The sequence below is a fragment of the Electrona antarctica genome (genome assembly GCF_951216825.1).
Source record: "Electrona antarctica genome assembly, contig: scaffold_45, whole genome shotgun sequence".
In the NCBI taxonomy this organism is placed as follows: domain Eukaryota; kingdom Metazoa; phylum Chordata; class Actinopteri; order Myctophiformes; family Myctophidae; genus Electrona; species Electrona antarctica.
The window spans coordinates 958,107-970,388 of record NW_027637215.1 but is presented as its reverse complement, the minus strand read 5'-3'; the positions used below and the strand labels follow the sequence as shown (position 1 = coordinate 970,388).

Genomic DNA, 12,282 nt, shown 5'->3' with positions numbered 1-12,282 from the left:
TTGTGTGAAGTTTTCCCTTTTTCTGCATAGGTTATTTCCATGACTTACGTACCTCCCCCTTCTTTCAGGTTTGGTTCTGGTTGTAATGGAAACGAAAAAGAAATAATCACGATCACTGAATTGTTACTTTCTGGAACATTTCAGGTTATAATATGGAACGGTTCTGGGTATAGGTATACCTTTATAGTTCCAAAAGAGCCGTTTTTCCCCATCCACGCCGCACCATCTTTCTTTGTTGTTGTTTTCTTTGTGTTTGACTTTTGTATTTATTTCCTTTTGTGTGTGTGTGTGTGTGTGTGTGTGTGTGTGTGTGTGTGTGTGTGTGTGTGTGTGTGTGTGTGTGTGGTCTGCATGCTCTCCCTCCCTCCTCCTCCTCCTCCTGTCATCATCATCATCATCATCATCATCATCACTCCTCCCGGTCATCCGTGCAGTGGACGTATGGTCAGTTGGGTGCATTGTGGCCGAGATGATCCGGGGGAGCGTGTTGTTCCCCGGCACTGATCGTATCCTTCTCCCCCCTCCCAACCCACCCACCCACCCGTCAGTCACTTCATCCTGGGTGAAGTGATGTACACCACACCAACCCTCCCCTCCCCTCCCCTCCCCTCCCCTCCCCACCACACCCACCCTCCCCTCCCCACCACACCCACCCTCCCCGTCAGTCACTTCATCCTGGGTGAAGTGATGTACACCCACCCACCCTCCCCACCACACCCACCCTCCCCTCCCCCCCATCCCCCCCCCCCCCCCACCCTCCTCAGTTGCCATCTGATCCATCCCCAGAGTTACAGTGGTGGGAAAAAAAAGTACTCACATTTCCTACTTAACCCATTCTGACCTGAGATCAGATTCTAAAAATGTCTTCTACATCCTGACAGTTTTCTGAAAAAGCTATGTTTCTATGCTAGTTGTTCTTCGATTTTCAAAAATAGCAGACCTACAAGCTCGTATGAGCTTGTAGATCTGCTATTTTTAAATAGCTAAAGCATAACATAATGCTGACACCAAAAGGGGTTCCCGCCCAGAATGGGTTAACCCATTTAGACCCGAGGACGATTCTATACAAATGTCTTCTAAATAATGACAGTTTTCTGAAAAACCCTCATGTTTCTATGTCAGTGGTTCTCAAGTTTTTCATGTCAAGGAACCCAAAAACTATATATAATTGGCTGCCGACCGCCATCTGAAAATATGTAGTTCCAACTTCCAGGTACCCCCCCAGAAGCAAAGCGTTGAGTTAAAACGTTCGCTCTGAAAGAATATATATTCCAAATTTGTGCCACATTTTCACGATTAAAAAAATAAATAGCAGACCTACAAGCTCGTAGCGCGGCACTCCCGCGTTATATGAGCTTGTAGATCAGCTATTTTTCAATAGCTAAAGTATAACATAATGCTTAAAACACCAAAAAGGGTTCCCGCCTGAAATGGGTTAAGTAAAAGCATCAATACTGCAATGCAGAACCACTGCTTATGCAGAATGTTCTATTTCAAGTTTTCAAATGTATAAAGATATTTTGAAAATAGCTGAGCTTGCAGGTCGGCTATTTTCAAATGACCGAAATGTATACAGGGTTGAAGTGGTATAGTGTGTTTTATAATAATAATGATCTACAAAGTAACTCGTAACTTTTCATATAAATTGTAGTGGAGTAAAATTACAATATTTATTTAGTATTGGAAATACTCCAGGAAAATACAAATACCTCAATATTGTACAGTAGTTAAGTAAATGTACTTAGTTACTTTTTCACCACTGCAGTTCCCATCCGATCACTTCGCTCCACCATATTCCTACTGGGTTTACATCCAGACAGTCTCCCCCCTCCTCCTCCTCCTCCTCCTCCTCCTCCTCCTCCTCCCCCCAACCCTCTGCTGCCCCCATATCACCTTATGAACACCAGAATAATATGGTTGCTGTCGGGGCAGAAACCGCCTATCTCCATATTCTACCTTTTGTTTTGTAAATCAACGCCCTACTGTACTTGATCACACTACGGCAGCGTCACACAGAAGCATCAAAAGAAGCAGATCGGCCAAGTGCGAAGCAAACGCGTTTTGAGCTCGTCGATCTGCTACTTTTGCGGCTATTTCTGAATTTGAATCCTGAAAAGTAACAGTTTCGGGACATATGAGTGTTTCCACCCGAACAGAGATGAGGACCACTGCATAGTAGAATTTAAAGGGATGTCTTCTAGAGAATACTACTGGATAGTTATGGTTTGAGTCAGTTATAGAGGAAGAAGATGTAGTTTGTGCTTTATCACTTTACAGATCATGTGGATTTTAAAGCTGCAGTCCATAATCCAGGCCATTTTGGCAGTGTGACACCCGCACACAACCAAGCATGAAATGACGTGTCTTTTCCACTAGTCCCTCCCTAACGTTTTAGTCTAGTTTTTATTTGATGACGAAATTGTCAATATATTTATTGACAATATATGGTATTTATTTAGTTAATGGTTTTAGTCATTATTTATAGTCTTCATTTAGTTTTCAAATACGTTTTTGTTAATGAAAAAGGTAGTCGACGGACTTTACAATGCAAATTGAATAGATTTAAAACAAATGGTATCAAATGGTTATGGGGGTCCGTGGCCTATGGGATATCAAACTTGGGGGTCATTGGTCAATGTCACATTCACTAAGAACAGTTATGGATTGCAGCTTTAAACCATTTAGGCCTGACGTCGAAATTTAAAAAAAATGTCTTCTAAATCCTGACAGTTTTCTGAAAAACCTCATGTGTCGTTCTCAAACATTTTCATGTCAAGGACCCCCAAGATTATATGTAATTGGCTGCCGACCCCCATCTGAAAATATGTTGTTCCAGGGACCCCCCAGAAGCAAAGATTTGAGTTAAAAACGTTCGCTCTGAAAGAATATATATTCAAAGATTTGCACTACATTTTTCAAAAATAGCAGACATACAAGTTCGTATAGCGCGGCTATGAGCTTGTAGATCTGCTATTTTTCAATAGCTAAAGTATAACATAATGCTAACCCATTCTGTACGGGAACCCCTTTTGGTGTTTTAACTAAGCATTATGTTATACCACCGAGTGGCACGCTACGAGCTTGTAGATCTGCTATTTTTGAAAAATCGTGAAAATGCTGCACAAATCTTTGAATATATATTCTTTCAGAATACTTTTATTTTTATTTTGACGTCAGGCCTAAATGGGTTAAAACACCAAAAGGGGTTCCCGCTTAAAGTACTTTTCTTTGTTTGCGGATGAGAAGCAAATGTTTGCATACATGTACTTGTACAGTCCAGTGTGTGCATGCCATGCGCGCACTGTGCCGTGGTGTCTCTGTGTGGTATACGTTTTCCCTAACGCCGCCCGCCTCAGACATCGACCAGTGGAACAAAGTGATAGAGCAGCTGGGGACTCCGTCTCAGGAGTTCCTGATGAAGCTCAACCAATCGGTGAGGACGTATGTGGAGAACAGGCCGCGCTACGCCGGGTACACCTTCGAGAAGCTCTTCCCCGACGTGCTGTTCCCCGCCGACTCCGAACACAACAAACTGAAAGGTATAGTGTTTTTTTTATTTTTTTATGTTTTTTTTTGTGGCTTTCACCTTTATTTTATATATGTTTTATGGAGGGACAGACAGTAGACTGACAGGAAATGGGGAGAGAGATGGGGGGATGACATGCAGTAAAGGCCGTCGGCCGTTGGCAGGGACGTGGTGGGCCCATAATTCAGCCCGGGAAGTGGAGTTGCGGAGGCCCTCTAGCCTATTTTATTAATACAAAAAAAAAAACGGCTGGCCCAGACCGGCCTGGACTGGACCGGCCTGGACGGCCCAGACCGGCCTGGACTGGACCGGCCGTTCGGGAGTTGTCCCGAATTTCCCAATGGCCAGCACGTCCCTGGCCGTCGGGATCGGGAGTCGAACCCACGGCACACTGCCAGACTGGATTACCAGCCAAGGTGCCTGGACCGCTGAGCCACGGAATAGTGTTTTTGTTATCTCTGTTGTGGCAGAAACGTCTTACCCTCCACTTTCTAACTGTGTTATTTTATTATTATTATTTTTTTATTTGATCATACTACAGTGAGCGTCACACAAATGCATCAAAGCTTGCTACCATTTTTTTTTATTCCTGAAAAGTTATACAGTCTTGAACGTGAGTGCGCAAATCGCCTTCGCGTTTGAGTAAATGCAACCCGATATGGACAGAATAGTAAATCCACGTCCCCCAGATGTATGTACTGTATGTACTGTATGTATCCCAGTATGTATTTAACCCATTTTGACCTGAGATCAGATTCTAAAAATGTCTTCTACATCCTGACAGTTTTCTGAAAAAGCCATGTTTCTATGTCAGTGGTTCTTCGATTTTTCAAAAATAGCAGACCTAGCAGATCTGCTATTTTTCAATAGCTAAAGCATAACATAATGCTAACACCAAAAGGGGTTCCCGTCCAAAATGGGTTAATTCAGTCTGACCAGGAGCAGGGATAAAACATATCCCCGCTGGCCCTACAAATCAATGACAAGACAATATATCAAAAGAACAGGCATGGATTTCTCCCATAGTAAATCCAACCCTGTGTATTATACATGTACTGTATATATATATCGATCGCACGTTTTGGGTGAAACAAGCATGCTGATATATGTCTGAAAATGTAGGTGATAATTTGTTCATCACATAATAAGTACCCTTATTTATTGACAACGACGACGAGAATATTTGCATTTTATTCAACACTCCCAAGTCCCACAGGAGTTATTGTTATCCAGTGCTCCACCATTTTGTCTCCACTATAGCATGTGGAAAATACAACTATACAACGATATGTCTCTCACATATCGGGTTTTTCTTTTCAGCATGAAATCAATTTCAGTAAAATAATTTACTTCCCCTGGTTGGTGAAATCGGCAAAATGCAGCCCCAGGTCCATGGATTACAATTATACAATGATAATTTAGCCATTTAGCGCCGGACACTTCTTATCCAGAGTGTGATATCAGCAGTAAACAGAGTAAGCGTGAACTGTAGTCAAAGAACTGCGAGGTAAATAGTGACAGAAGTAGAGTGCTGCTGAGAGAACATTGTAGCGGGTCAGAAACTAGGATACCAGGTAAACAATGAATCTAGCATCTGTTTAACCCATTTTGGGGCGGGAACCCCTTTTGGTGTTTTAAGCATTACGTTATACTTTAGCTATTGAAAAATAGCAGATCTACAAGCTCATAGCGCGCCACCGAGTGACGCGCTACGAGCTTGTAGGTCTACTATTTTTGAAAAATCGTGAAAATGCGGCACAAATCTTTGAATTCTTTCAGAAGACTTTTTCTTTTATTTCGACGTCAGGCCTAAATGGGTTTAAACGACACGCAGCGTGCAACGGCCATGCAATGTCAATAACATTCTCGGCACAAGAAAGACGAATAAAAACATGTAACCAACCTATATCACACAGTAGCCTATATAACTCAAAGGTGTACTGTAGCAAGACGGGACACAACAAGGAGAGTGGAGTGCTAGGGGGTGAAGACGGGACACAACAAGGAGAGTGGAGTGCTAGGGGGTGAGGCGGGGTCTGAAGACGGGACACAACAAGGAGAGTGGAGTGCTAGGGGGTGAGGCGGGGTCTGAAGACGGGACACAACAAGGAGAGTGGAGTGCTAGGGGGTGAGGCGGGGTCTGAAGACGGGACACAACAAGGGGAGTGGAGTGCTAGGGGGGTGAGGCGGGGTCTGAAGACGGGACACAACAAGGAGAGTGGAGTGCTAGGGGGTGAGGCGGGGTCTGAAGACGGGACACAACAAGGAGAGTGGAGTGCTAGGGGGTGAGGCGGGGTCTGAAGACGGGACACAACAAGGAGAGTGGAGTGCTAGGGGGTGAGGCGGGGTCTGAAGACGGGACACAACAAGGAGAGTGGAGTGCTAGGGGGGTGAGGCGGGGTCTGAAGACGGGACACAACAAGGAGAGTGGAGTGCTAGGGGGGTGAGGCGGGGTCTGAAGACGGGACACAACAAGGAGAGTGGAGTGCTAGGGGGTGAGGCGGGGTCTGAAGACGAGACACAACAAGGAGAGTGGAGTGCTAGGGGGGTGAGGCGGGGTCTGAAGACGGGACACAACAAGGAGAGTGGAGTGCTAGGGGGGTGAGGCGGGGTCTGAAGACGGGACACAACAAGGAGAGTGGAGTGCTAGGGGGTGAGGCGGGGTCTGAAGACGGGACACAACAAGGAGAGTGGAGTGCTAGGGGGGTGAGGCGGGGTCTGAAGACGGGACACAACAAGGAGAGTGGAGTGCTAGGGGGGTGAGGCGGGGTCTGAAGACGGGACACAACAAGGAGAGTGGAGTGCTAGGGGGTGAGGCGGGGTCTGAAGACGGGACACAACAAGGAGAGTGGAGTGCTAGGGGGGTGAGGCGGGGTCTGAAGACGGGACACAACAAGGAGAGTGGAGTGCTAGGGGGGTGAGGCGGGGTCTGAAGACGGGACACAACAAGGAGAGTGGAGTGCTAGGGGGTGAGGCGGGGTCTGAAGACGAGACACAACAAGGAGAGTGGAGTGCTAGGGGGTGAGGCGGGGTCTGAAGACGGGACACAACAAGGAGAGTGGAGTGCTAGGGGGGTGAGGCGGGGTCTGAAGACGAGACACAACAAGGAGAGTGGAGTGCTAGGGGGTGAGGCGGGGTCTGAAGACGGGACACAACAAGGAGAGTGGAGTGCTAGGGGGTGAGGCGGGGTCTGAAGACGGGACACAACAAGGAGAGTGGAGTGCTAGGGGGTGAGGCGGGGTCTGAAGACCAGAGATTTCAGTCCGCGGCGGGAACATTTGGAACAGTAAAGAGGGACTCCCCCAGTTGAACAAAATGGTATAGTCCCACTGGAATTTGGCCAACGGCGTTGACACAAAAACACCAATGTCATGTTATTCTAATTGGCGTGCCTTGACCTTTGACCTTCTTCTTTGGGCTCCGAAACAACACCAGTGCCAATTCAATTCAATTTGATTCGATTCGATTCGATTCGATTCGATTCGATTCGATTCGATTCGATTCGATTCGATTCGATTCAATTCAATTCAATTGTATATATTGGATTGAGAAAACAAAGGTTTACATTGCCAAAGCAAATATGTCTCTGTCGGGTGGAAACTTCACATGTCCAAAACTGTGACTTTTCAGGATTCAAATTCAAAAATAGGAAAAGTAGCAGATCTGCTACTTTTGATGCTTTTTTGTGTGTGATGCTGTAGTACTAGTAGTAGGGCATGAACACAAACAGTTTGAATATGGAGATGGGACGTTTCTGCCTGACTGCAATGAAATGTGAAAAAAAGTGTCTCCTCAGCCATGAATTCTACCATGCCATAGCCTCCATGGTCACCCGCTTGTTATCAGCCGATAATCACCATTAGGTTACTTATCTCTCAAATGCAATCGCGCCAGCAGGCTCGCCTGGAGTGTACTGCATGTGCTGCTGTGATTAGGAAACACTGAAATGACTGACGCCGAAGTGAAAACATTGTGAAAACGACTTGCCTTTTGCCGGTTAAGACTGATATGAGGTTACGGGATTTACGTGGCCGGGTAAGAATGAGCTTAGGCTTAATGTCAGTCGGCTCCAGGCGAGCCTACTGGTAATCTACTGGTGATTATCGGTTGATTTTCATACAAATCCGTTGCTATGGTAAATCATGTTCGAAGGCAGCGTTTCCTCCATGTTTTGACGTGCTGACTTACATGTTGCTGAGCTCGGCAGCCACAGCTCTATAGGTTGAGCAGAGGTCACTCCACGCCGTGTAGGTTCAGGCCTGCCTTGCCCATTTTAGCTGTGCACCGATTGGTCGTTCTGACATGAAAGCCCACAGGGAAGGTACGGCTCTCGCCTGCATTTACTGGTCAGCTGCCATGTAACCCCTGCAGGGTGATATGACAGCCGACCAATCGGAACAAGCTTATTACCCTCTCTGTCCTTTTCATCACCCCTCTTATCCATGTCAAATAAAGGCTCCCAGCTTTTATTTGACATGGATAAGATGCAACATGATTTTATACACAATAGTGTCACAAATCTTTGAATATATTCTTTCACTGCTTCTGGGGGGGGGGGGGGGGGGGGGTCCCTGGTGCAAAACATTTTCAGATGGGGGTCGGCGGCCGAATACATATCATTTCGGGGGTCCTTGACATGGAAAAAGTTTGAGCACCACCGATATAGAAAACTGTCAGGATTTAGAAGACGTTCAAAACGTTGAAGCCCGCTGTCTTACGGTACGCGTTTGCTGTGTCCCTGCAGCGAGCCAAGCCAGAGACCTCTTGTCCAAGATGCTCGTCATCGACGCCTCCAAACGCATCTCTGTGGACGAGGCCCTGAAGCACCCCTACATCAACGTGTGGTACGACCCAGCTGAGGTGGAGGCGGTGAGTGAATCAGCCAATGGATAATAATACAAAACAAGAAATGACTCAAGTCATTATATCAGCTTGCATTCCATTCCCTTGCATGTTGTACCTTAGTGGGGCTTTCTGTAGTCACGTTTGCACGTCATGGTGTGGTGTGGGGAGAGGAGAGGAGAGCGGGCTTAGTGTCCCACTGGCTGTGGGGCTTACTGTCCCATTGGCCGTATAGGGCTAGTCTCCCATTGGCTTAGATGCCAGCCAATCATGAAAATCTCACCACTAGACCACGTGACTAGACTAGAAAGTCTGATCATTGATCGTAAAAAGTGTATATTGTTGATACATGATTCTATAGGGTTACGTAAACATTATAATGAATCGTGTCTTGCTTCGGTCTATGTTTTCACCTCTCTCTCTCTCTGTCTCAGCCTCCTCCGAAGATCACAGACAAACAGCTGGATGAGAGAGAGCACTCCGTAGAAGAATGGAAAGGTTAGACAATTAAGACTAAAAAGGATAACACAAAAAAGTCCTGGGGACTTTGTTTCCATTGTGGTCCCATGCATTCAAATCATCCGAGAAGGTTTTGGTGACTTATGTCACTATTTACTGTACCTTGTTGTATATTGAATACAGCTTTGCTTATTGTGATCTCGCACGTCGCGCTGCATAAGATGCATCTGCTAGATGCCAAAATTGTAAGCAGTCGCAATTTCTGAAATACAACCTCGACTCTAAACCTGCTTGAAATCCATCGCCATCGACCAACAAACTGTTTATTGGGAGTGAAGTGGCTACATGATCCGCTCGTGCGCGTCATCTCTCAATTTCGCGTCTCGAGTTAGCTAAGCGTACTGTAATGACCTATAACAGAGGAAGTCTGGTCATGGATATCTGACGGCCCAGACATCTGACAAGCCCAGACATCATCCCTATTCAATTTCTGGGGGCGAACATGCAACATAGCCAATCTACAAGGTCACTACGCGTTGTGAGCTTTTATACCGGCTATTTTCAGTGAAAACGGGAGGGGCATAGGAGCCCTGTCAACTGATTATCGTCGCCCTCGGGGGTAAAAACTGTTTTATGTTAAATGAATGCCCAAAAGCATAGCAGATCATCACGCCACGTTCTGAGCTTGTAGATCTGCTATTATTTCTTTATTTGAATCCTGAAAAGTAACAGTTTTAGACATACCAATGAGGTTTTCACCCGACAGAGATGATATAGAGTGTAAAGTGTAAAGACTGTGAGACTTGACTCTTTGTTTTGTGTTCTTGCCTCGGCAGACCTGATCTACAAGGAAGTGTACGAGTGGGAGGAGTATACGAAGAACGGCGTGATCAGGGGCCAGCCGTCTCCTTTAGGTGAGTTAATAAAGAACGGTGTGAGGGGGCACGGTGGCACAGTTGGTAGTGCTGTCGCCTCACAGCTAGAAGGTCCTGGGTTCGATTCCCGCTCGGGGCGCTGTGGGCGCTGGCAGCGTGTTTCCTCCTCCGCTTCATCAGTGCCCATACCCGAGGCGGGGTTGGCGAAAGGGCCTTTCTGTGTGGAGTTTGCATGTTCTCCCCGTGTCCCCTAGGGTATAGGTAGGTACCCTCACAAAAAACATGCAGTAATCCTGGTCTCTAAACTGTAGGGGTGGAGGGGAAAGGAACTGGTTGGATAACGTGTTCCTTCCACACGCTACGTCCAACCAGGGAAACCCCCCCTGTCAGGTGTAAAGGAGCAACTTGGACACAGGCATGAAGGAAGCATGAGTTCAAGTCCGTTGCTCTCCCCATGTCCCCCATATATGGGGCGGAGGGTGTGTAGAGCCCAGGATCACATTAGATAATTGACACAGGGGTGAAAAATGGGTTACAAAATTGTGGGATAAAAATTATAATCAATGAATCCAGCCAATGGATTTAATCCATTATAAATTATAATCAATATTATTTTTACAAGTCAATTAGGGGAAAGGTTTGAAGAAATGTAAAAGATATTCAAAAGACGTTTTTAAAATCGGCCTCAAGTCTAAACTGGCTAGTTTTGCACGGCCTCGTTGTGCGACAAAGTTTAACATAGCGCTTTATTTTATTTTAAATGCATTAAACAAACACCACATTCTCAATTATTCGATTAATCGGGGGAAGAAACGATCGATTGAATAATGCAGGTGTATCAGTGCATGGATCAAAGTGCTCAGTCTGACTGAGGCTTTGCATTCTTTTATGGAATTGGAATCTTGTCGTGGACCAAAAATAGACGATCTGCTATTTTCTGTTATTAGTTATTTTAAGATGAAACTGAAAAAGTAATTGAATATATTATATTAAAGAGTATTTGAATTGGTTAACCAGCTGTGGAATGCATGCTCAGAAGCATCTTCCATAATGGTCTTGAATATTTCCCAAAATCAAATGTTAACCCATTTTGGGCAGGAACCGCTTTTGGTGTTAGCATTATGCTATGCTTTAGCTATTGAAAAATAGCAGATCTACAAGCACCACTCGGTGGCGCGCTACGAACTAGTAGGTCTGCTATTTCTGAAAAGTCGTGAAAATGTAGCGCAAATCTTTGAATATATATTTCAGAGCGAACATTTTTAACTAAAATATTGGCTTCTGGGGGGTCCCTGGAACTACATATTTTGAGATGGGGGTCCGTGGCCCAATAGAAATAATTATGGGGGTCCTTGACATGAAAAAGGTTGAGGACCACTGACATAGAAACATGGGTTTTTCAGAAAAATGTTAGGATTTAGAACCTGATCTCAGGTCAAAATGGGTTAAAGCCTCAATCTGCAATTTCCTCAACTGGAAAGTATGAAATTAAATTAAATGATTACTATATTTACCCAGGGTATCTGGGCTAAGCTCAAGAACTTGTTTCCAGCCAGGCCCTGCTCATAGAACATTTCATCGTAGTGGTTCAAGGCCTTGTTCAAGGGCACTTCAGCGGTGGTAATTTTAACGTGTCGGACCGCTGATTCGAACTGGCGACCTTCCGGTATCAAGACCGCTCCGCAATCCGTTCGGCCACCGCTGATGAACAAATCATCATGATGATTCTACATATTACGCTAATTGTTTAGGCGACACAAATCACAGATTGGAGCCTAAAAAAAAAAGACGGTTTTCAGTCGTGCCGTTGTATTTTGCTTTAAACCATGCGTCGTGTTTCCCGCAGCACAGGTGCAGCAGTGATCGACCGCTCGCCGCAGCAGCAGCAGGCCGCCGCCTCCTCGTCCTCGTCCTCTTCCTCGGCCAACGACGTCTCGTCCATGTCCACGGAGCCCAGCGAGCCGTGCACTGACCCCGCCTCCTCCTCCGCCATGACCGCCTCGGACACGGACAGCAACCTGGACACTCACACCACCACCCTGGGAGCGCTGGGCTGCTGCAGATAACACCCACACCGTCATCACACTCGCGCGCGCACAAACACACACACACACACACACACACACACACACACAGACACACACACACACACACACACACACACACTAAAGGCCTAGTCATACTCCAGTTTTCGGTGATGAGGAGACCACCGAAAAGTGACGCATCTCCTAGAGTTGGTTTCTAAACTTTTCAGCCTTGGGCCCAAAACAGAAATTAGATATTCGCCCGGGACCCAAAATAGTGAAAGTAGCCGATTTCGGCTACTTTCACTACTTCTTAAATAATTGTTCTCATTTATGTAATTCTTTGCTTTTTCTTTCACTTCTTTCGTGACATTACTGAAAAGATCTTTGGATGTTGTTGTTAATTCATGAAAAGTTTAGCTTTGCAATAATAATTAAAAACCAAATGTAGGAAACAAAAAAACACTAAGAAAATGTGTTCACCTTTTGTTTGGGTTGTCACTTCATCACCTAAACGTGGAGTATGACTAGACCTCACATCACATGCTTACACGTA

At 45.7% G+C, this 12,282-nt stretch overlaps 1 protein-coding gene across 1 annotated transcript; it reads left to right on the top strand.

Moving 5' to 3' along the window:
• The first annotated feature begins 439 nt into the window (after window positions 1-439).
• Window positions 440-11,790, top strand: LOC306919062 (mitogen-activated protein kinase 8B-like). The gene is made up of 6 exons (XM_079531898.1): window positions 440-506; window positions 3,357-3,539; window positions 8,271-8,395; window positions 8,803-8,866; window positions 9,664-9,741; window positions 11,554-11,790. The coding sequence occupies exons 1-6, from the start codon at window positions 470-472 to the stop codon at window positions 11,766-11,768; spliced, it is 702 nt and encodes a 233-aa protein (XP_079388024.1). The 5' UTR covers window positions 440-469; the 3' UTR covers window positions 11,769-11,790.
• The last annotated feature ends 492 nt before the right edge of the window (window positions 11,791-12,282 follow it).

Excerpts from the sequence above, each read along its gene's own strand:
- LOC306919062 (XM_079531898.1), top strand. The coding sequence starts at position 470 with ATGATCCGGGGGAGCGTGTTGTTCCCCGGCACTGATC. Across the intron at positions 3,540-8,270 it reads CGAACACAACAAACTGAAAG|CGAGCCAAGCCAGAGACCTC; the intron begins GTATAGTGTTTT and ends GTGTCCCTGCAG. Across the intron at positions 9,742-11,553 it reads GGGCCAGCCGTCTCCTTTAG|GTGCAGCAGTGATCGACCGC; the intron begins GTGAGTTAATAA and ends CCCGCAGCACAG.